General features: G+C 37.3%; 1 protein-coding gene across 1 annotated transcript in view; it reads right to left on the reverse strand.

Annotated features, from left to right (window-relative positions):
• Window positions 1-3,600: 3,600 nt before the first annotated feature.
• Window positions 3,601-25,773, reverse strand: part of ghra (growth hormone receptor a) — a 27,961-nt gene continuing 5,788 nt past the window's right edge. The window contains exons 2-10 of the mRNA XM_015024111.1: window positions 19,692-19,810; window positions 8,763-8,892; window positions 8,500-8,666; window positions 6,785-6,963; window positions 6,045-6,198; window positions 5,837-5,927; window positions 5,255-5,324; window positions 4,556-4,776; window positions 3,601-4,453 (exon numbers count right to left, since the gene is read on the reverse strand). Of these exons, the coding sequence (XP_014879597.1) occupies window positions 3,703-4,453; window positions 4,556-4,776; window positions 5,255-5,324; window positions 5,837-5,927; window positions 6,045-6,198; window positions 6,785-6,963; window positions 8,500-8,666; window positions 8,763-8,892; window positions 19,692-19,806 (1,878 nt within the window). The 5' untranslated portion in view covers window positions 19,807-19,810 and the 3' untranslated portion in view covers window positions 3,601-3,702. The remainder of the gene's footprint in view (window positions 4,454-4,555; window positions 4,777-5,254; window positions 5,325-5,836; window positions 5,928-6,044; window positions 6,199-6,784; window positions 6,964-8,499; window positions 8,667-8,762; window positions 8,893-19,691; window positions 19,811-25,773) is intronic.

A 25,773-nucleotide genomic window follows, 5' to 3' on the forward strand; every position in this document is an offset into this window, starting at 1 on the left:
AAAAAAAAGGAAAAAAGTAAAAAAAACCACTTTTAAAACCCCCTTTTTTAGACCCAATAAAAAAAAAAAAAAAAAAAAAAAAAAAAAAAAAAAACTACATGGATCAATATATGCAGAATATTTATGTCCAGAAAGGAAAGAAGGCAGCATAAATCATAGACTGGTTGTGTGTTTTTTTTGTTTTGTTTTTTTGTTTTGCACTGTTCGGAAAGTTTTGTTCATGGTGAAGTTCCAGGTGCAGGTTAATAAATTTGGATATTATTACTATAATTTAGCTCAAATGTATCTGTCATTTTGAGGCCATCAGTCCTGATGTTTTTTGTTTTTTTTGTCTTGGCACAAAGCAATGTTGATCGGACAACCACTAAAATAAATTACAGATGTTACATAAGTACTCATGTTATGCTTGCGATGAGCATGTCGTTGAATCATTAAGTCGGGACTTGGGATGAAACATAAGTGGCACCTGATTTCTTTTCAAGAATCCCATTAGGAGTAGAACAGAAACTGATATAACCTTTATTGTCTCAAAGTGGGGGAACTACTACTTTAACCATTATTTGTGAAAGCAAATAGAAAATGATGCTGTATTAGGCAGAATATTCTTTATAAACACAGCCTTAAATGTTTTATCTACAAAAAGCCTGAAGATAAGCAAACAAGATTCTAATTTGTTGAGTGTCTACAACTTGTTTTTTTTATGAATGCTAAGCTCAAAATATGCTGGTAAGTATTTTGAATTTAAAAATTGTACTAAAATGTCAAATAATTTTCAGCACAAAAAAATGAAAATTATTATTTTTTTAAATGTAAACATTAAGCACAATATCTTATAATAGGGAATGTTCACATGCATGCATGCTCTGTGTCGATTTTTAACCGTTTCTTGGCACAGAGACGATATAAACCAATTCATCTACACATAGCAAACAGAGGTACCTTTTGTTAACTGATATGCAGAAATCTAAATCACATTAGCATAGTACCATAGCAATTAAACAAACCATAATACTACAATAGGCAGAGGTTGTTACATAGTGAACGTGGCAGATAAGTACTGTGTAAGCTAGTAACATCTATGGTACACTTTCACAGTCAACTTATTCCAGTTGCTGTCCCTGCAGTGACAATGTGGAACACAATTCCTCTTCAGAAACCTTAAAATGCAACAGTTTCATAACACGTATGTCCCCTTACTTTTGTTTAATGAATCAAAACAATGTACCGTCAAGCAACTTGGGGCTGCTGCTGCTGGTTCTGTGACACATGTTGAACCACCTTTTGCCTTCCATTAGCAGAAGACTGCCCTCTGAAAACCAGGATATCAAATAATGTTTGAATATTGTCAGGTTACCACACAATAATATTTCAGGTTGAAGTCAAGCAGGACCCTACAGTCATGCTACCTCACTCCTATTCATATTCAGCCACTTTGCTGCTGCTGTAGGGATCAAATCTGAACAACATTTGATAGCAAACTTCCTAATTTAGGAATACGGGAGAGGTTTCTGCACCACCATCATCAGATTCAGACTTGCTGTGGATGAGGAAAATACTTTGTATTAAAGCAGAGTACTTTCATCAGCTTGTCTGCAGCGTGATCGCATTTGTCAGAGTTTTGCAAATAGTTATCTCATGAATAAGTTTGTCTCTCTACTCTAAGCTGGAAACAAGGTGAGGTGGATCATGCTGTTCTTGGAGGAAACCGGTTTCAGCTAGTTCAGAGAGACCCCTCTACTCCTTATCTTTAAGTTTTTGGTTTATGACCGACGCCCCATCCCGCTTTCAATAAAACCAGGCTGCTGCAGGGGGACAAGTTGGAGTTGTCCTGAGGCACCACTGGGACTCTCCCCCTTTGCAAAGGCTGAAGTGATAAAACTCTCTGTGTGGTTCTTTATATCATCAGGTTAAAGTACACAACAGTATTATCTACAGAAAATGTCCCATGAAATAGCAGTGTGTGCTATTTTGTCCCACATTCTAACTTGGTGTGCACTACTCTATAGCTGGGAGACCTATTGTAAAAAAAACAACAACCAAAAAAAAAAAATCTATTGTTATATGGTACAAACCTGTGCACTTTCTTCATGACATCTTAGCAACAGTTACATGGGACTTTTGGGGCATGGAGAAAACAGCTGAGGTACTCTCAAGCTCAATCTACTAATGTGATGTTACTCTCCTGCTATTGGCCTGGTGCAGTGGGAAGAGGGGCTCTACATGGGCAAAAGGTTGGTTCCCAAATGTAAGGAAAATCTGAGTAAATAAACCCTTACTTACTACAGTCAGTGATTAAAGTTCTGTGTTGATGTGAACATATTGTTTCATTACATTGTTTTTTTTTTTCTTTGTTTTTTTTGTTAAAAGTAACAAGTCCAACAAAATCAATTGAAATTAATCTTGGAATTATTAAGTCAAGTATTTTAGTTTCCCTTTCATATAAATGATCTGCATTTGTTTTTGCAAGTACTTCCCTGCATTCCTGATTGGAACCTTAGTGACCCTTAAGAAACCCCTAGTGGTCAACCTAACTTTGGTTTTATTGTTGACATTTGGTGCAGCTAAAACCAATGACTAGAAAAGATAAAACTTTTTTTTCTTTTTAAGAAACAAAGACAGAGATTCAAATCTGCATTGCTTTGCTCAAACGTTTTGTGTTTTGTATAAAAATATATCTCTTGTGAAGTACTATCAGTATGACATGGTGAAATAGGAAACTTTGGAATATAGTAAATGTGATAGGCATTAAACCTAAAAAAACAAGTACTGTCAAAATCGAATTACTGTGTAGTTAAAAACATGGCTACTGTCTCATTCTCTTCTCCTCATTTATATACTGACTTCACATTCAATATTAAGACTGTAAGGCAATCTAAGGCAATTTTCCACACATACTGTATATATGGATATTTTTTCACTTACTACAATCATGCATTGATCCAAACTTTGCATTCTGCTTATGATGTTCTTGTGACGTTATTACCCTCTGTGTGTTTCGGCCAAAAATTAAGAGTCTGATTAAGTGGGGACTAATGTAAGGGTATAGTTTTTAGTACATCTCAATAAATTACTATATTGTTAAGAAGTTAATTTGTTTCAGCAATTCAATTTAAGTGTAATTCATATATTATGTACATTTATTACACACAAAGATACACACACACACATATATATATATATATATATATATATATATATATATATATATATATATATATATATATATATTGCATTTGTTTTTCAAGTTTGATGATTAAAGGCAATGACAATTCAAAGTTTAGGTTGTAAAAAAATGATTACATCAGGCCAATAAATAATGAAATTATAGAATGCTAACATTTTCAGGGAAACCAAATTTTTGACTTTCAGTAGCTGCAAGACATAATCATCAAAATTGACAGAAACAAATGCTTGATCAGTATCATTCTGTGTCAAATCAAACTATTATTTTTTTTTTACATTTACTTCTTAAATAGAATTGCTGAAAAAAAAAAGTTTTCAATTAGATTTTAATTTGTTGAGATGTACCTGTATATCTCCCTTTTGTATCATCTGGTTAATTCACACACTCATTCATCCAGTGTCCTGCAGGTTTTTAAGTTTTTTTTTTGGTTGTCATCGGGAATCAGGTCGGGCGACTTCATATTGACGTCCTGTCCAATAAGCCTGTACCTGTAGTTAAGGTCTGACGGTCCTGTCCGCTCATGGTGTGAGATTCCCCAGCAGGTCGGGGGTGACGTACCCAACAGGCATTGGGACTTTGAGGGGATGCTGTGGCTGGCACAAAGAGGGAGATTGGCTGGGAGGCGGGTTAAGGAGCAGACTGCGATGCGTGTCCAACTCCTGCACCACTGTGTAGTCTGCAACAGGGGTAAAGAGCTGAGGCTGGGAAGGCTCAGGGAGAATATACGGGGACTCGTTGGCGTCTCCCGTGGCTGCAGGTTTGGTCTCCATTGGCTGAGGCTGTATGGTTTGGTACCCTGCCCCAGGCACCGAAGTGCTGGGAGGAGTGCTGGTCTGCTGGGTGTTGTTCTCGGCGGTGTAGCCGCCTCCCTCTGGAACCACTACAAACAGCTGAAACTGGGGCTCATTTCTCTTCTGCTCCTTGATGCCCTCAACATCTTCATTTTGCTTTCCTCCTTTCTGTGTTTCCCGCTCTGAACCTGAGGTGTTCTCCTGGATTTTAGGTTGCTGGCCAGGGGACAGCACAACCCCCCCAGATGGCATAACATTGCTGACCTGGGCATATAAGTCTGTGTTGACCCAAGTCTGTGGTCCCCCGATTTGAGTTTGGATGAGGGGTTTTTCACCCGTCTCTGAAGCTGGGGCGTCCAGGCAGGTTTCGTTGTCCTCAGGTTGGCCCGGCAGCAGGGACGCCATGAGTCTCTGAGTGTCATGTTCCGGCAGATCTGTGTCGTAACAGCTGGCCCGGCCTGAGTCATCGTCAGGGTGGCTAGATGAGAAACCCAAGGTAAAAACAATAAGGGAATAACTTCAAATCTGTGATACCAGTTAGCATGAAAACAATCCATTCACATGAAAGTTTTTAAATTACCTAATGGCGCTGAAACCCTCTATATTCCTGTGTGGGAGACCAAGGAGCCTCTGAGTGTCTGAATTATAGTTGTCTTCCTTGTCTCCACCTTCCGCATCCTCTTCATCCACCTCAATGAACTCCACCCATGGCTCTTCTTGGTAGAAATCTGTTGCATAGGCTGGCAGGCCGTCCACACCCCCACCATTCAGGATAAAATTCAACTCCTCCAGTTTCCCCTTCTACAAAAGATATAAAATATTGACAAGAGCTGTTCAAGATGTAGTATGACACTTTTACATGATTTGTATCCTGCCATGACATAATGAAAATTTTACCAAATATGCAGAAAAGATATGTTTTAGATTATTTACATGCTGCAGCTTTGAAGCAACCTTTTTCACTTTAGAATATTACAGCCGGCATATAGGCTCAGTGTTGCATATCATTCATATACAATTCATGATATTCCCATATATTTTTTTCTTTTGTTAGAAGGCGGATTTGCTCTGTAGCATCTCATGATATACCACACCATAGTATATCATTTATTACAAAGCTTATCCTATTTACCTACTTTGACTTTCTTTGTATTTATGCATAAGTCGATTTTTATCAAAGTAACAACAAAGAGAAAATTATGCAGCACCTTTTAACAGACTTAAATTAAACTGAAAGAGTAAAAAAAAAAAAAGGAAAACACAAGAATGCATGCAATACCTTCAACAATTCTGAATCAATGCCTTTGATTTTGGGTGCAGGAACAGGCGGCAAGAGAATCATCATTATTCTGAAATGACAGAAGAACGTGATAAGGTTAATAATATTGACAGGAGCATCTTAAAACAAAGGGTGACTTTTTTTTATTTGGATTGGTGAGTGCAGTTCATGATTTAAACCTACAAGAAAACGTTTTTTTAGTCTTTTCTTAGCTGAACATCACCAGCCTTCAAATTTCATAGCAGATTAAAATTTCTAGAGTAAGTTTTTGATTGGAGGATTTGCTTGTAAATTTCTATGGCCACTGTGTTTGGAGGCCACTGTGTTTCTATGGCCACTGTGTTTGGAGGCCACTGTGTTTGGAGGCAATATTTATAGAGTGTTTTGTAAAAGTATTTCTTTGCTATATTTTAAATGGGATAAAAGCCTTTGAATCAAAACCAATACATGGTTTTCAAGATTAACACAAACCGTTTACAAAGTGTTTTTCACTCTCATCTGTTTTTGGTGAGTTTTTTTTTAAGAAATCCACTTTGATGAATTTTATTTTATTTTTTTAAATGAATGAGGACAGGTTCTTACCTTTGCTGCTGAGAAATGACTATCAGCATGATGACAGTCAGGACCCCCACGACCCCAAAAATGAGAACCAAAGTGAGTGGGACAGTGTAATCTGAAAACAAAATGTAGCATCATTTCTGATTAAATTCCTTGTATTTTATTTTTGCGAATTTAATAACTTAAGTAATAAGGCAGGTATGCATTAATTAAAGAAGAAAGGCTCCCACACCTTTGCTGGGAATTTCCGTAACTTCAATGAAGATGGAGTCGCTGAACTCTCCAAACTTCACAAAGGCCTGCATCCTGGAGCGGATGTGCACTTCGTACTCTTTTCCTATTTGCAGGCCGTAGATCGTCTGCTGGGTGTGCGGCTGCTTCTCCAGCTGAAAATGAAAATTTCACAGAACTCTTTAGCACATTTTAACAGAGCAGACAAATGTCCTGGCACATGCAGGGAGAAAATAAACACAGTGGCTAACTTGAAACAGCACAATGTGCCAAGAGGTCCTTACTTATTTTTGGTACCCGTAACTATGACCTTTTCAAAGGTGGCATGGCTGCCCAGGCCTTTCACATAAATATGATCGAAGACAAGTTGGCATAACAGAGCCATCTGTTGCTATTTTGAAGTTTGCATTTGTCAAACCGGGTGGCCAGGCAATGATAAACAAGCCTATACAAGGTCCCATGCCCTCTGACCCACAGATCCCTCCCTTCTCTTTTCCTTCAGAGAGTTTGTTTTCGCCGAGGGTCCTGCTCCTGCTGCAGCGGGCTTGCCAACAAAGCTACGGTGCATTTCAGCCACAAGAGTTCAGGAGGGAGTCCAGAGGGTGGAAAGGAAACAAAACACGGTGTCTCTACAACCTACCAAGAGTTTACTTTCAAACTTATGTGTAAGTGCTTTCATTTGTGCAATCTCTCGGGTGTTTTGTGTAGTCAGAAAGAAAGTTTGACGAAAAAAAAACATACTGCTTCCCAGTTGGTGGCGTTCCTCTCTCTGTACTGGATTTCATACTCAATGCGCATCCAGCCCACGCCAACGTCTGCAGAGGGCGGGGGCTTCCAGCTGACTAAGACATCGTAATTGAGGCCAGAGGGGCTTATGTTCAGCAGGGTCCAGTTTAAAGACACGGGCGGGTCAGGACGCACTGTAAGGGCAGGGGGAAGGAGCAAAAGTTTAGACGTGAACACGAGAAAAAACATGCAGCTGTTTACATCTTTGGATTTCACTGCACTCTCTTGTTTGCGCTCTAAAATACTGCTGTGCAGGAATGTTTACGGCATTAGAACATGACTTTTGCACTGTGCTGATATTTTGAGATCTGTCAAATTAACAAAACCAATATACCTTCCAGTAGTAGGAGGTTTTAGGAAACAAATGCAGCGAAAAGCGCAGCATTTTTACAAAGAGGTATTTTAGTGGTATTAACAGAAACGCTGACAATGGTAAAAAAATTAACTTGCAAAATATGTACATTTATAAGAAAGTGTGTAGAGGAGGATATTCTTCATGCATCCACATTTGTTTGGCATGCTTTACTGAAAAGAAATATTTTAGGTTTAGTTTTTAATTTTTGGCCTTTCGGTTGGATAAAACATTTGACCACTGCTTTTAATTTGTCTGTCAAGTTCCCATGAATCACAGGGTGCTTGTCCCGGTCTTTATCTTCGCTGTCTGGCAGACAGTCAGTTTATCTAATGTTTGCTTCAGCCAGCAGCAAAGGCTTTTTTTTTTTTTTTTTTTTTTTTTTTGGCCCATGGACTTTCAGACTAACGAAGGTTCCAGTAAATTCTGTGGTGATGAATAAAGCCTTTTATGAAGACCAGTTTCGAAATTCCTTCTTAAAAGCTGAATTACAGAAAATTTAGCACAATTTGAAGTATCAACAATATAAAAAAAAACACATTTCTTAGAGAAATCTGGGATCACTGTAAAATGCTTGTCAAACATAAAGTCTTTTTGAAAAGAAGATGTACATAAGTCCTTACAGAGACGTTGAGATCTCACTATGTTGGTATGTGTTAAAGATTAAATGTTACACACTTTCTTTACATATGTGGTCAGTTTTCTCTTGCCAAAACAATGTAAGGTGGGAGATAAATGGCTTTGAAAACATATTTTTCCAGAAAGTTCAAATTTCATCAGTTCAGATATAAAGTTGGACATCAACATGTAAAAGAAAATAAAGTCAGAAGTCAATATGAAAATAAGTGATGTTCTTAAAGTGACACTTTTAAATAAGATGTTGAACCCCTAAAAAATAATGTCACCACAGTCAACAGTACTTGTAGTTCATACATTTGTTACAATATTCCATAGTCCTACATTACCAAAAGCCTTATTTATATAAAAAAGGTCTGGCATGGGCTTGAGTTTTATTAGTATATGCCGTGCATTAAAAAAAGCTTGTAAGGAAGCTAAATGCCCACATCCATTTCTGTAACGTATAAGTTCTCCTTCTAGGATAGAAATACTGAATTTAAATGATATGACAAAGGCAGTTTGAAGTCCCTCAATAGCTTGCCTCAAAAAAAAAAACCCAAAACAATCCTGATTACAGTTTTTGTCATCAACAAAAATGTCCACTTCAGCTCTGGAGATGATTTTCCTAATGGTTTGTTTGTAACAAAGACAAACAAACAAACAAACAAAAAATACTTGTGAAGACAGACTGACTACAAACCTATATTTTCCACTGTGAAGCAGTCGTCTTCATTGAAATAGGTGACGTTTTGGCCACGAAGCTGAACACAGTAGGGGATCCAAACAGATGTATGGTTGGCATCAAAGAAGCACTCTCTGTTTTCATGGATGTACTCGGGACATTCCTTCCATGCACTGGTGGGGGAACTGAACAAGAGAAAATGAAGATAAAAGAAGAAAGGGTAGCTGTAAAGTAAAGTTTTACGACATGCGCACATAAATCAGTGTTAAAGCTGCACTCACTCTTTCTTTAGGTAAAATACTCTCAGTGCTCCAGGAGAGGACAGGTTTTGGAGGCTGCCTGGACTCCACCAGCAGCGGAAAGTCTCCTGGTCCCTTGAGATGCAGTCTGTGAAGTGAGGTCCAAGGGTAGCTGCAAAATCAGTGAGGAAAAACCCAGTGTCAGGAAGGTTGGTGGTTTATTCATTAAAAAAAAAAAATGGTTCAGAAATCCCACAATGAAATTAAATGTTGCTGGAACCTAAATTATGCAAGACTTTCCAAAGAGTCACTATACATGGTGCTGGTTGTAGCCAGTTTGGAAGAAATTGCCTATGCAATTCTTTTAGTTGCATAGGCATTGGAGGCTATACAACTAAATAAAGCCTAAAGAAAGAGGCAAATATTAGCAAAGGTAAATTAGTGGAGCCAGACTGAAGTTGACAACTGGAGCAGAAAAATGTAGGAACTCATATCAACTACCCTGCTACAGTAGAGATTTAGCCATAAATAAAAACATACATTTTATGAAAAACTACCAGAAGTAAAGAAATGTGCACCTTGATATACCTTTGTTCACACAGTAAAGAAATGTTTTGGAAGCGCCAGATCCATGTTTGATCTGAAGCCCAATTTATTTTAATATAGAATGATGCTTTATTTGTCATCTTATAAGTGAAGCTTTAACAAAATCAAATTGACAGGAAAATGGAAGTACACAGAGGCTTTTATTTATTATAAAAGACAAGCCTATCATAATAAAGTAATGACACAACTAATGATACAAGATTTCCTGAAGTAAATTGTTACAGATTTCTCAAACAGGGAAGTGACACACTTAAATTAATTTAGTTTTCAAAAGAAGGACGATTTTTCCCCCTATCATCTATTGGTTTTTCCCTAATAAGTGTATTAAATATTGCGATATTGTAACTAATCATATTAGCTCTTAAGTAGAAAAAGCCCTGTGCCTCCAAAAATGTTGCTACACTATAGAAAATGGCATTGAGTAATGAATATTTTTTTCTAGTATCAATATTGAGTTTGACATTTTTGTAAAGTTCCCAATACTCAAAGCTATTATCCAATACCAGTCAGCAGCTGTTCAAAACACGAGGAAAAAAAAATACCATGTTCAATCCTACATAAGAAGCATCAAATCAGAATGCTTCTTTGCATGTAGTATCTAATGTGACAGTGACTTTCTTTTGACATGCTGGCATTTGGACATCAGCGTATTGTTTTCAGCGACTGAGGAAAGCCAACCAGCACCTGATGAAAGGTGTGATGAGGCAAACGGTAGGTGGAACGAGCAGAACACAGAGGGTAAGTCTACCCTCCAAACGTGGATGTATAGGAATACAAACTGCTGATGTGCGAGTAGGATCAAATTTCAGTCACCAGCCCTTGATCCGTCCACACAGACCTTGAGGTCTTTACTCAGCCTCTTTCATCTCTCCCTTGGCACCTCATCACTCACCATCAACAATCTTCTACCCACTCCTGCCAGAGAGCCGGTTTCTCATCCAGCTGGGAGTTTCAGGCCTTGGTGCAGCCATAAATAATCCGCTGAGTGTATCATCGATTTCTGCTCTACTCAGTCTATGCTCCTTCTGCTAACTCTGCGCAGAATTATAAATCACAAGTAAAATTGGAACATTAGCAAGAAATTAAAGAAAGACAGACTTCTGCAGAACTTTCTCCACGTTTTCAAAGCTTTTCAACATAAAACACAAGAAGATGCTAAATTGGGTACCAGCCATGTGTTTGCACAGTAAATATAAACACACAAACACTTTAATCCTCGGGCTTTACAACAAAGACACTCCTCACTAATAAAAATCAGCGCTTTACTACTTTTACCACTTGTAGTCCAATGTCAGAGTAACTTCAAAATTCATACTCATTCCCCGTTTTCCTTCACGTCATGTTTTTTCACGTGGTTCCAAATGATTTTCCGAATCGTACTTTCCTCCCTCGTCCCTGCAAATTCCAGCTGCTATCAAGAAAACACCTTTTACAGAGAATGTGTGCAAATGAGGTCTTTTCAACAGAAATGGTTCAGATAGAGTAATAAGCATGTTAACATATACAGAATATGATATTAGGTTTAAATACTTCAAGAAAGGCCTACATTATTTTGTGTTACACCACTCTTAACTGTTTGTCCATGGAGGAAATAAGTGAAGGTAAACAAAACTTTGTATAAGTTAGCTTGAGTGCAGAGGCCAAACGGTGTAGTTATGCTTTGAGAATCTGTTTTCATTTTTTAAGTCAGCAGTGTGTCCATACAGTGTGCAGTTTGCCAGAGTTAAAACGTTATGCAAAAAACACCTGGAAAAACATACAAAATAAAGCCTCAATCTAATTTCCAATGCCTCTCTTTTGAACCCCTTTAGTAAATTAGCTTCCAAAGATTTATTGTACTGCATCCGTCATCCTGTTTTGGAGTCAGAAAACTAACAAATCTTAAAAGTATGAAACACAAAAATGTTATTGCACATCTTTCAGAAACAAAAATAACTTTTTGAGTCACACCTTCTATAAACAGGAAGTATGTCAATTAGTGGGTGCATCAACAATGTCTACTGGGGGTATCTTAAAGGGATTTTTTGTGATTGGTGGCATGGAAAAAGGAAAAAAAAATGCATTTATTTATTTATTTTTTTAAATTTAAAACTTCAACAGAGTCCACATCCCGAGGAAGCAATCGTTATAGCCAGGAGTCCAGACTCTTTGTACGAAGCAAAGCGTAGAACAAAGGGCTGGTTTTTACCAGCCTTCATAATAGTCCTCTTTAAGATCTCTTGTGTGGATGACTTATGCTCTTAGTAGCATTTGCTGTGAATTTTTGTCACCCGAAGCATGTTCGCACTATAATTTCTTTGTGCTCTCTTTTTTCTCTCTTTTTTTTTTCTTGATTTTGATCACGGAAATTATTTAAAATATTTTGAGGTACAAGAAAAGAAAAAGCTGTAAAAGAAGACACATATCCTTTAAAAACAACCAAGACTGTACGGGTGAACTAGTGAAGTGAGGCTTTAGGACCCTGTTTAATTTTTTTTTCATGTCAGCTGGATGTCAGTAAAATCTGAAACATACCAGAGATAAAAGGTTATGTAACAACACATGGAATAACTTTCAATAATATGAGTCTAATTTCCAAACCCCCTCTTCTCATTTTTCAACCTGCTTATTATGCTGTTTCTTCAGGCTGTTAATTCATTTTCATGTAAATGTTGAAGTTTTTTATTTTCATTCTTTTTTTTTTTTTACTTCTTTTAGCTTGGGTTTATTCACCTTTGACCAGCAAAATGTAGGACTATTTGTGAGCTTAGGTAATGGACAGCTAAATTCTGTCTGTTCTTGCTAGTTGCCATTAAAATGATCCACAGCTGAAAGCCCTCAACTGAGGGAAGACAGCTAATTTTGTGCAGAAGTGTGTGTATGTGTGTGCAGCCCCCCCATCCTCTCTGTCCATATGTTTCTGCCTGTTATTGAAGGCTTCGCAGGCTGCACAGACTGATAAACAGCTCTCAGCCTCTCCTCCACCCATCACCAGGTCATGTAGAGGAGCTAGGAAACCATCCACTGAAAATGATGCAGGCCACAGCCATTAAGGCTTAAAAATACAGTAAAAAGCCAAAATTGGGCTTCCAGTCCCAGTACTATTTCGAAAACAATACTAAAAAGATGGGGAAATGTGAATGGACTTATCCTACTTCACCCATACCCTACTTTATAATATTTACCTGTAACGAGGGACTTAATGGGCCTATGACATGTTGGAATACTCACATTTCCACCTCTTTTGCAGAATTAAGCTGAAGTTGGAAGATATGGGAAGAGATGGAGGGCAAAGGTCAGATTGACAATGTGTGCACAATGATAGCCAAATGTAAGAAAGCATGAGATTGCAAAAGAGAATAAATTTGTCATTGTGCAACATACACTGTAACACTAAAACAGAATTATTGATGGTCTGGAATAAAATCCAAGAAACTAATTTGTTCTCAATTTTCATTTTAACGGATCTAAAACTGCATTTCTATGTTGTTATGCAAGAAATGTTTTTATGTTGCACTGAATTTAAAACTGTACTTTAAGTTGGTATTTTTGTAAGTTACTCAAAAAGGTTCACATGAATAACAAATGTGGTTAAGACGATGTAGTTAAGCCAATAAGGTAATAAAGATTGATCATAGATGAAAACTGAAGCCATAAAACAAAACTGCAAAACAAAAGAAAGCAGAGAGCAGATTTGTTGTTCCTTGACATTTTTCACAAGCCTTAAAGCTAAGATATTTAGAAGACGCTTACATGATGGCAGACTGCTTAATATTTACAAATCTTCACCAATAACTAATTTGGACATAATTATTTATTGCAATGGTTGCACTTTAATGTATAAGAGAAGAGCAGTTAGAGGTGGCAGATTCTCTCTAAGCTTTGCTCCTTACTTAATTCTAACTTCATCTGCTTTTAGTTACTCAGTTTGTCTTCTAAACTGAGACACAAACTCACTTTATCACTGGAGTATCTGCAGAGAGTACACTGGGCTCGATAATATGGCAAAATCTTGAACTTTTGTGGTTTAGACATTGGGTCCTAAACACTGTAGTAAGGTTTAGAGAGAAGGGATTGAGTGTGCACTACTCTTAACAGAGTCCTTCCATCAGTAGAATAATATGTGCTGCCCAATATGTATTATCAGCTTTGTTCAATTAAAGGTTTGCAAAAAAATATTATCACTCATAAACATCTTGATATGAAAATGTTTGTGCACAAATACTGAACATATATTCCCAACATCAACTAAAGTAAGAAATGATAAATGAATCGAGACTTTGCAGAACCATGGTGTTTCTACTAGCTTTACACGTCTGGAGACATTTTTGTCTAATCTTTACAACATAGATCAAGCTCAGTGAAACTGTACAGAAAGCATCTTAGTGCTAATTCTCCATTAGAGTCAGATGTGGGTTTAGAGTATTCCAGCAGAAACAAGCTTTGTTCTTAACCATTCTTTTGTGGTTCTGGATGTATGTTTATGTTTGCTTTGTGGCTGAAAGACTAACCTGGTCTGATCTGACCAGAGCCATTTAATCAATTTATTTTTATTTATGTATATATCACATCTTCAGCAACAAGGCAATTAATGTGTTTCCTTTCTCTTCAACAGTTTGTACCACACTGAAAAACTAACTAAGCCTGGTTAATGGACTGTTAGCCAAAATAAATTATGGAATAACAAGTTAAAAGCCAATGTCTAACAAATGCTAAGTATTTTTCACATTCTACTACTTGAAGTACTTATAGGTTTTATTGCTCCACACCCAGTGGTTATTTTCCTAAATGGTCTAGACGAGCCAGGGGCTGGTTCAGACGCGAGGTATTTGGAATCTGCACTGCCACCACATCATCCATGCCAGATGTTTTCATACTTCAGCCCTCTAAATCTGAGCATGAATATCAGAATTTAGCTAACCAGATGGAACAATTGCTAGCACAGAATGGCGCTGTGCTAAGAGTGCTTGAGAGGAAGGACAGGCCAAGTGCTGTGTTATTGCACCACTGCACACATGCATGTTTTGCTACAAAAGAACAAACAGGGAAAAATGCTACATTATGTGCACACATTTTTTTCATTCTTCTTCAGAAAGGAACATTCAATAAGCTCAGAGGAAACCAAGCTATATGCCAGCTGGGAGAGAGAAGAGAAGGTCAGCGAAAGAGGAATTTAATTTCTTCTTCAGAGGAAAGAAGAAAGTGCCGTCTGGAAACTACATTTGGAGCAGAAGCTGTGTTTGTAGCAAAAAAATAATAAAAAATAATAATCTACCAGAACTTTGAAGAAGGCCAGAGTAAAGGGGGATAAAGGTGACAGAAGGGAACATGATATAATAAATGTATGTCAACAGGGGATATAAATAACTGCCAACATTTGCACACTGCCTCATGCTGAATATACACCTTCAAAACAAAAACAGGTAAAGAATTTCAAAGTGCCATTGTTTAATTCGGTGAATGCATCCTGCCTTTCTTACCAGCAATGAAACAGGACCACCGGATAACAAGCTGTTGCCGCCATTGATCCTCGATGATTTCCAACAATGCTTCGAGCTTTGAAGTCAAGTGCAAACTTTGCTCTGTTTGCCTTTACAGTGTCCTTTTAAGCTTTTAAAGGCTCAAGAAATATACTAGCTGGAAATAATCATGCTTCTTATTTCCTCTAAAGTCATTAAATACCACTAAACCAATATAGTTACTATCCCATTTCTCGTCATTATAAGTTAGGCTTCAGATATTTTAACATGGTGACAAGAAGTGTGTAAAATTCAGCTTTTTAAGATTGTGGCTTCGCACTCAGCATGAGATCCAGGAGTCACAAATGAGTCAACATGACTTTGTGAGACCCAACTTGTTATCCCAAGAAATTAAAAAACGAATACACACCGAGTTGTGCCATAAATCGGGTTCTGTTTAACTCAGTATAATGTTTTCTTCCTTATGTTACTGATACCTATTTTTAGATTCCACTAAAAATACAGTGCACTAATTAATTGCACTTAATTAGGGTAAGTGCAATTGTAAAAAAAATCTTAAAATTGAATAAATATGCATGTTTGTCTTTTCTTCTTATAAGCTGTGTATGGAGAAAAAGGGAAAAAAAACTGAAAAATTACTTTCTCTGAACATGCTGTAAGCTGAATTTGTCAGAAAGATAAAATTAGCAGTTAGTGAAAGAAAGTATCAAAAGACTAGGAAAGACATTACAACAAAGTCATGAAAATTCAGTAAGACAGATAATACATGTGACCCATCAAGCGTCACCCTTTTTGCAGCATCACAAAATGGACAAGAGATTGCAACCATTAGTGTAAGTTTAACTATATTTTTATCCTATCCAACCATCCATTTTCTGTACACTCTTGTCCCTTAGTGGGGTCAGGAGGGGTGCTGGTGCCCATCTCCAGCGAACGAGAGAGAGCGAGAGGCGGGGTTCACCCTGGACAGGTCGCCAGTCTGTCGCAGAACCATGTGCTATATTTTTAACTTAACTTTAAGTTGCACTCTAACATACTGCCACTCTCAAATCAAGTAGTGCTGAAAATATGGTTGTACATTAATAAATTGCTACTTGACAAAATTTAATTGCTTACTTGTAATCCATAATGTCCCACACTGCTTAAGAGAACTTGTGTTTAGCTTATCAACTAAATTTTATTACCTTTTAATGATTTCTATTTAATTAGTTTTCTTCCCCCATAAGTATTATCTTCTAAACTGGATTGTTGATTTGAAACTTTCTCATATATTATATGTTTTCCTGGCCATGACATCCAGCTCTGTGTTTGTTCGTCACACTCATGGCTCGTTCTTGAAGCAGATGTAACGGAAGGTTTTTGTGAACGAACAAGAAACACCAAACCAAAACCTCTGCACAGCAACCACTGATTACCACCAATGTAGCCAAGACCACAGCCTCACTCAGTGGGACCAGTCTGTGAATCCTCCTGAGACACTCAGACAAGAAAAGATCAGGGAAGACACACTAAGGAAAAAAAAAGTAGGCTGTGAAGACAGAGACGAACACTGCCTATAATTACTCTGGTAAACCTTTAACTGCATAGAAGCATCTCCAAATATCTACTCTTTGCTTGTTTTGTGGCTGATACGACAAGAGGCACATTCCCAAGAAAACCATTTTGGTTGACAGGTGAGACAAAAAAAGGTTTCATGCAGACATGCACATATGTGGAGAAAGAGAGAGAGAGAGAGAGAGAGAGAGAGAGAGACAGAGAGAGACAGAGAGAGAAGGAGACAGCGAACCTGAATGTCAGTATAGGATGCTGTTCTGGTAGTTTGAAAAAGATGTAGGCTGTCTGTGTTTGTTCTTGCTATCGCCGGCTGCTTTGTGTTTACAAATGTTTTAACGGTTGTTGAGGAAGACCAGGACTGCATTACTGCAGTCCTCTCTGGAAACAATTTGGAAGGAGGTGGGCCGGTCAAGCCATCAGCAGTTTGTTTTAGAGAATGTTAAGCTACCTTTGATATACAGCAATATGTTGCTGAAGCTAACATAGTTGCTTGACTGTGCTGTGAAATAGTACTATGTGTGTGGAAAATACATAAGCTATTGACTAATTTTTAATTTTTGGGCGGTTTTTTTTGTGTGTGTGTTTCTTTTTATAGACCAGGTGGCAGTAGAAATAAACAACATCAACTGATGTAATTATTTAAATTGTTATACTCTTAATCACTGTTGAAATATGTTACGCCTTACCTAACACAAGCCATTTAACATAAACACTAATAGGGTAGCTGTAAAATTATATTCCTCTCTACAGTGTTTCACTTGGTCTATGCTGATCTACTGTAACAACCTGTAATTCAGGAACCCTTTGGAACGGGAAACAGCTGCAAAATCTGCAGGAAGACCAACACATTGAAGTCTTTTTTGTTGTTGTTTTTTACCCCTGCTGGGAACTATTTGAGAAAAGTGAACTGTATCTGTCAGCAAATTGTAATAATGATAAAAACACACTTATGAAAGGGTGCCCCACTCAGGAGCTGAATTATAGAGTGCAGAAGAAGACTAAATGTGCTCTGGCTATCTCCACTGGATTCCAGTGGCATGTCTGCAGCTGTTTTTCACTAAACCCAAAGTACACAAAGAAGTGTATTCGTAAAGGGTTGTTTTTTTTTGTCAGACGCTGCCATGAAAAATATGACCAAATCACAAAAAAAAAAGACCTGTTTGCGTCCACCAACACAAATAGATTTAGATGTTTTTTTTATGATCTTCTATACAAACCAAAAAATACTACTACAAAACACAATATTGTAATAGCTTAACGTAAAAAAAAAACACAAGAACTAAATTGCACTGTGTTGCCAACAGCACTAGCCTATTAATAACATTAACAACCCTTGTGGGATGCCGTAGCTTCCCACAAGGGAATGCTTTCTCTTGACATTTGTGTGCTCCTTCCAAAAGGGAACACCAGACAGATGTTTCAGCAGCAAAATGAGAAATCATTTACACGTGATGAGCACAAATCAATAAAAACAATGATCAGATGTCGCCTAATGATATTCTCCCCGACTTCTCTGAATGCCCGTTCAAAGAACAACTTTTGTTTAGCTGCTAAATGCTGTCGATGCTATTTACTCAAAGGAAATGCTGATCCTTCAGTGTAAGACAAAGCTCTATGTTTGTCTTTGGCAGAATGAATCTAACACATAAAATAACTAAAAAGCCTCACATTATTTCTGAGGCAAACAGAGAAAACTCTGTTACTTTTTTGAAATCTACTCATTAAGAAAAAGATTAGATTTTACTTGTAAACGGATTTTCCAGATTTTAGTTTAAAAGGAAGATTTAAAGGCTGTGTTTTTAAGTAGTAATATGAGCAAATCATGTAAATGACACCCACGGACCAGGTTCTTGAATGATACAGGTTAGGAGAGAAACTGGTTGGTAATCCTTCTTGAACAAGTACGCTTCATATATAACGAGTCAGAAACAGCTGCCAACTCCATTTCCATACGAGAAAGTAATACAGACACCCTAGAACAGATTTATATTTTGCAGTTGCCACTGTTTGGCTGTGAGAATTGCTGTCCTGGCAGAGGTGGAGCTTAAATAAACAAGTGCTGCCAAAGTTCTAGTATTTTACCCAATTTCAACAGAAGCTGCTTTAGCTGCCAGGGGCAGATAGCAGTTGGTAATGTCAACAAAATGAGATAATGGTACATCCTTTCAATCATGATTTCCACATGTAATGTAATATTTATACAGTAAAATTTAACTGAAAAATAAAGATGTTATTTTTATTTTTAACATCTTATATAAGTACTTCGTTATACAACGAAGTACTTTTGGATTAAGTTTCACCTTTCAGTCTTCTTTGGTGGAAATCTGTCATCATCCCACATCTTGATGTGGCAATATTTGTGAAGTGAGCCTTGCAAAGGTTTTTCAAATTTATCAGACATTGAGGACAACTCAGAGTCTGAGAACTTGCTTTCATATTCAGTCACATGCAGATGACAAAACATCCTTGTTGGAAGTCCCTCCAGTGCCGATCAGTTCCTGCTTTTTCAATGATTTTGGAAAAAAGGTCCATTGGACATTATGTGACGTTTGTCCTTATTATTCTGCAAATATTGGTAACTGTCTTCACTGTCCCGTGGTATGCAGGTAATGCTGTGGAATACTTTGAACCATTCTCCTGACTGATATCCTTGCAATATAAGATCATTTGAAACCTTTTGAAAACATGGCCTTTAGCTAAAGAATGCAAATGCAGATAGTCTGGAAACAATAACTAAACATTATTCGAAGGTCATCAAAGTATATGTAAAGGTATTTCAACAAGAGTCTCTCCACAGACCCACTGCACTTTTTCTGTTCATGTCGCACCTTCATTTTTAAAAATCCATAAAACACGGTTCACCATTCATTTACAAATTCTTATTTTAACAGTTTTGTGGCTTTAAAGATGGAAAGTGGAAAAGTACATAAAATCTGGTCCCCATCTCCAGCCAGCCCAAGCATTCTTTAACCTAATTATTTTAAATGATCCAGTGACAACCAGATTAGTTGGCTGAACATTGTGCATTGCTCTGTCCCTGGACTTTGACAGCACAGCTCCAACGATATGTTTACCCTAGCACTATTGATTACCAACAAGTCGGGAAAGTGCAACGTTTGCTCAACAGTGAACCTTTCCACATGCATCCAAGCAAACACATCATTCTGCAACTGATGTCTGACATAAGGTTTGATAGCAGGTGTCAACAGCACGTTGAGCACAAAATCGAATCTCATTTGTTAATATTTGATAGAGCACACATTGACAATCTGATGAACTGACTGAAGAACAATTCGTTCTGACATCGTACCATTTCCTCCAGAGTATCTAAGCTGAAACACCAGTAACTCACCTGATGATGTTGTGCGGTCCCAGTCAATGAGAAATGCAGATGCAGGAGTGGGCAGCCAATCCAAAGCAGAAACCAGGAGTATGAGACAAAGGTTGGAGGAGAGCAAGACAGCCATGATGCTGGAAAGAGAGAGAGGGACAAACGCAGAGATTGTAAATATCAGTTAAACATCACGATGACACGTCTATGTGAAACTAACCTTCCTTCTCCCACTTGCTCTCTGTTTTCTGCTTCCCTGAGAGTGAAAATTGTGGTTGCCTTTTTAATTTTATTTTTAGCTGGTGTAGCCCAACAGGAGTAAAAGTATTGGCTTTTGTTTGTTCAGAATTTAAAATACTAATCTATGATGCTGTTTTTTGAAAGTCCTAATTAAACTTGTGTGTGCGTGTGTGTGTGTGTGTGTTTTTTTTATCTTAACAGGAAAGTTAATGTTTAATATTTTGTCAAAATAAACACAAACTTCAATGTTCAAAGCAGCTGATTGCTGCAAAGTTGAAGGGAAATAATAAAAAGTTTAAAAAATACATAAAAAATAAATCCCCAAATTCCTTGAAAAGTATGATGTCCATTTATATTCAGCCTTCAGGGGTCACACCTTGGAGAGCTGAGATCATGCACGTTTTCAAAAATGTATAGACTAAAACTTTTGCCCATTCCTCTTTGCAAAACATTTTGACCAGTCAGATTAGACGAGGCATCGGAATGAACAGCAATTTTCAAGTCTTGGAAAAAATTATCAATGTGATTTATAAATCAATATTCTTTTAGTAAAAGAATAGTCTGTTGACTTCCAGTGTTGTGTGAATGCTCAAAGTTTCTGGATGTTAACAACATTCAATGTGTCAGTAGTATCACAATTATATATCATGTAGTTGTTCAGTAATCCTGATTAAGTATGGAGACAAATAATATCAGTAGATCATACTCTGCCTGTATTTCCTCGATAGACTCTAATAAGTTTTCTGCAGTTCAAAGAGGAAAGAAATAAAATAAAGAGTTACAAATCCAAATCAGCAACTCAGATCTCAAGGTCAAGGTTAGGAAATGTCTGGTTGGTAAATCTCCAAAAAAAAAAAAAAAAAAAAAAATTTTGTCCAATGTACAGTTCAATTTAATCTTATTTTTGTATATTTTTATATTACACCCAATATTGGTAATGGAGCTAGATATTAGTGTTATGTCAAGAAGACCATCCAACTTAAAGAGTTGGAGCTCGTCATAAATCAACACCACTTGAATAAAGCAAGACAATGACTGTAATAGACAGAGAATATTATTTTTAAAATACTGACACTCAAAGTTGGTCAAATGTAGGCACAAAACATGTGAATATTAATGGAATTATAGTTGGTAAAAAATAATAAAATAAAATAAATAAAACATCCAATGTCCGTTTTGAAACGAGTAAAACTGCAAAGATAAAAAATGGTCACAAGGCTGAAATGACCAAAACACATTGCAGTTAGCAATGTCTAATTGTTTGCAGTCTGAGTGGACCAAAGCTAAGAATAGGACAATTAAAAATTAGAAGACATTTTTACTCTACTTTTTCTAGGTTGACACATTGCAAGTACAACTAAGCCTATATTTTTAGACTAATTTTAATAAGTTTTCATTGTATTAGGCTGTCTTTTAGTGTAAAAGGGGTTGTGTGTCTTTTGACTGCCATCATGCAGCAATAAAGAAACAAATCTGCAGGGAAATACACACTTGTTGCAAACGTCGTCAACTCCCCAGGCTATTCTTTCTGACAAAACAAGTATTTTTTCCCCCCCAAAAGTTGTTAGATAGTGTAAAACATCAGACAACTCTCCCTGGTCATTCAGAATGTTGTGGTGGACAACTTCTAGAAGTTAAGTCCAACCTCTAAATATAGGCCAAACCTTCAGTCCACACCCTTAGCTATTTACAGCTGTGCTGCACGTTTGCTGGGCAGCCAGCTACCCTGAATGTTGAGTTTATGCCTCTACATGTGTTTTTCCCAACTCGGATGCTTGCTGACACTACAAGCTTTCGTCTTAATCTTATGTTCTCCTGCTCATTGGACATCTTTTACATGATTTAATAAGCAATACAATTCTAAGTCATTCAAAAAAAAAAAAAAAAAAAAAAAAGGTTTTATCCAAACTGTGAAAAAAAAAAACAAAAAAAAAAAACAGGCACAATAAACAACTGAAAATAAATGTTGGCAGGAATGTTCAGACTTTCACAGTGAATCAAAGTTCTCGGTACTAGGCAACAACTTTATTCTTTACATTAAACTTTCAGGCTGAAGTGTGTGTGTGTATGTGTGTGTGTGTGCGTGTGTGTGTGCCTGTGCATGTGTGTCTAAATTCCATGTGTCCAGAGACCACAGAAGGCCAAGTTATACAATGCAGGAATTCATGGCAGAAAGCTGTCAAGCAGCAGGCTCATCTGGACTGGGTAGAATATCCCACTTACTTCACATGTTGCTCAGTTTCTGCGTTGGTCTACTTCGTCTCTTTAGAATAATTCAGTCTCCCCCTCACTTATGCTTCAAACAATTATTCTCTTAATCTTCCAGCTGAAGCACCGCCATTAGGGCAATTAGGACGATCAAACCATTTTTTCTCTGTTTCTGCATTGTCTCTTCTTTCAAAGTCTGTTGTGTCATGAGTGGAAGAACCAAACTAAATTAACCCCAAAGAGCTATTTGACTCTGACATTTCACCTCATGTTAATCCTTTGAAATTGTCTGCGAAAGCCCTGCCAGGGCGGGACATTTATCCCTCATTTCCCTAACTCTTTAGGCCAATGACAAGCTCTCAGACTTCTAGGAAGAGCAGCAGGGTCCAATAAGAAAAGAGGGCGGCTCAGCACAAGTCTCTTGGGTTCCCTTGGTGAACTTATGAGGTCAACCCTTTTCCCAAAACTGCTTTCATAAAACACACATGCATGCATGTATGCAACATGAGCACATCACTATCACACACACACACACACACACATATATATACATACACGGGCGTTGTGCACACTTTGGACTTGTCACCTCGCCGCCAATAACATGCTTCTGCCATGTTTCCTCAAGTTTCTATTAATCATCTCTGTTTGTTCCAAATCGGATGAGAGGTGAGGTGGTGAGGGAGTCAGGAATAAATAGGATGGTGGTACAAGGGTGAAAGCAAAGAAAATCAAAAGGTCAGGGGGAGAGAGGTCATTCAATCTCTGTTAGATTCTCTTAACTGAATAAAAACAGAATAAAAGCACACATAACCACAAACACACCCAAAGAGCAATGTTGCAAGCCTGAGTTCAATGTGAGGTTCCTCTAAAGAGAACAGAGGGCACATCTTAACTGCAAGCTGTGTGCATACTGAACGCTTTTCAAATACCTGAGTACACAGAAATAAAATGACTAAGTGAACATGGGAATGGACTTTTCATTAGTTCATACGCATGAGGAGCGAAGCTATTTTCAAACTAAATACTATTTCTGGGTATCATATTTTTGCTTTTTTTTTAATCCATTTAGGTGTAGTCATTGACGAGACTACACCTTCATTTTTTACATTGTAAAACTAGAAGTCGTTGGTGTATATTCTCATTCGTCCAGTACAAGATGATGCCAAGTGCGTAAGAAGAAGGTTCTGGGCTTTTTTTCTTGTTTCTTGAAAAGAGAAGAACTCCACCTGCATTCTACTGAAGCAGAAGGGGGGAACTGTGAATTGCTGACGCAGTAATGCTGTGCATCAGAAGAGACATTGACATGTCACTGTCAAAGTTAGATATTCCAAACTCAGGCACAAAACAGCAGCAAAACATTGCAACTTGCTATCTTATAAATCATCATCACTTTAACATTTGGGGTAATGGAAGTAGGAAATTACAATACACACACATACCAAAGAAAGGAAGACACTGAGCAGAGAATTATTGTGATGTACACCCTGACATGTAAAGCTCAAAGTTTGTCATCAGACCTTGCTGCATTGATAGAAAATATATGAAAAAATTTTGAATGACCTTGTTAATTACTCTATTACCAGTCCAGTGAAGCCAACATTTCAAAACCTCAAGCTATTTGAGGTTTGAGTAAAGCCTGTTAGAAATGCATTTAAATGTAATTATGGAATAAAGGTCATTTAAATAGGATCCCATAAAGCATCTCAAATGGGTGAAATCTTGGACGAGAAGTAGGACATTTTGGTTGTCAGGCTGAAAAAAGTCAAACTTGTCAATCCCACAAAATTAGAAAAAAGCTGAGGAGTGAATTGTTAACATGGAAGAGTTTTAGTGTTTTTCAGTGTTTTTCACCAAACACAGATGACAGCTTGATCAGCATCCTGTTATAATAGCTTAATGCTGCTCTTCAAAAGTACATTTAAAATGTACTTGCTGATGTCATAGATCAAAACAAAATAATCCAAACAACACAAACTCATCGATACACTCTAATTAAATAAGTAAAGCATTCCTTTGACCTCTTCACCTTCTCACCTGGCCTGTTTTCTTCTAACGAGACAAGCACTGAAATTAAAATGACAATCTTTACGGAATCTTCTGTTATTTATAAGCAGGGTAAATTTTCAGCTTGGCTGAGCAGGCAGCTTTTCCTGCAGTGTAGCTACTTCACACTCTTGGCTTAAATTATATCAAGCACAAATAGGCATCGACTAATCCCTAACATTTTGCCAACATCTATACTTGTCTTTTAGCCTATTCGTTATCACTGATCTCTCACTCTCTTCATGCAGCTCCGTGCTCAACCGTTCACTTCCCTACAATTCAAATCAAGAAGGCCAAATGTTCTGAAAAGACTGCAGTTAGTTTTCTCTTACCCTCGTTTATGTTGCTGTAAACGATCATTTTGTAAAACGATCATTCAAAGTATATGCAATGAAGAACTGAGAGAATTAATCTGCAAGGTAGAAACTGAGTACAAAAATAAAATTGAGAGCAACTATTTCAGTGCATTTAAAACAGGCCCTCAAAATGTTTACTTGCAAATGCTTGTAAACAGCTGACATTTGTGTAAAACCAATACCAAAAAGGCAGGGGGAAAGTACACCTGAAGATTGCAGAGGTCTTGCTGTTACATTAATTCTGTGTAAAACTGTAAAGCCACAGAGAGTTTCGGTTGATCTGCTGACATCAACAGTGACCAGTGTGTTAGATGCACTGGCATTTGTTTGTAAGATAGACACAGACACTGGTGATGCATTGTTGGTCTCATGCTTGATTTTGTACCAAGTAGCTCACACTTTCTAAAGGACATGCTAGGCCGACCTCAGTTTGTGTCATTTCACCTCTCATTTTTCTCGTTATTTATAAAAAAAAGAGAGGCGGGAGAAGCTATTATTTTCAAGGAAATATATCTTTAACATCCGTCAGATTGTTCAAAAGCACCCGTGAAGGGCAAGTATCAATCCTTAATTAAACTGATGCCTGAACTAGAGGGCCACTCTGACACAACAAAATGCTTCGATCTAAACCGGTCCATAGTATCTCCTACTACAAGTTTAGGGTTGTGGTCCTGCGACAAGATGATTTAACTTCCCATCGACTGTGGCCTCCTTCCCTGTCCCTGCTGAAGAAAAGCGTCACCACAAGCAACACCGTGGGGAGGGGGCATAAATTAGAAATTAGAATATTTATTCCAGCGACTGAATTCACAAAGTGAAACACATTATGTAAATTAATTACAAACAGACTTGATGTTTTGAATCCTTTCTTTCACTTAATCATGATGATTTTCCACTTTCGGCTAATGAAAACAGGCCATTTAAGATTAAGACAATATTACATGAGGCCAATAAATATTTTAACATGTGAGCTTAATGAAGTTTCAAAAGGTACTTTTAATTTGACAAGTCAAACTCATTGGAACATTTATTCTAATTTACTGAGATGGACCTTTATTTATACTGAGATCAAATCACACACGCACGGATACTCTGGTGATTTCTAAATGTTGCACAATTCATTTTAGGAGAATCAGACTAAGTGGGTTGAAAGCAAAAGCACTCCACACTTCAGATTTCTATCTATAAAAAAAAAAAAAAAAAAAAAAAAAAAAAACATGTACTTTTTTTTTTTCCTCCCACCTTTTTTTTTAAAA

Source organism: Poecilia latipinna, unplaced genomic scaffold (assembly GCF_001443285.1).
Source record: "Poecilia latipinna isolate Pla-1442-1.1 unplaced genomic scaffold, P_latipinna-1.0 Scaffold91, whole genome shotgun sequence".
In the NCBI taxonomy this organism is placed as follows: domain Eukaryota; kingdom Metazoa; phylum Chordata; class Actinopteri; order Cyprinodontiformes; family Poeciliidae; genus Poecilia; species Poecilia latipinna.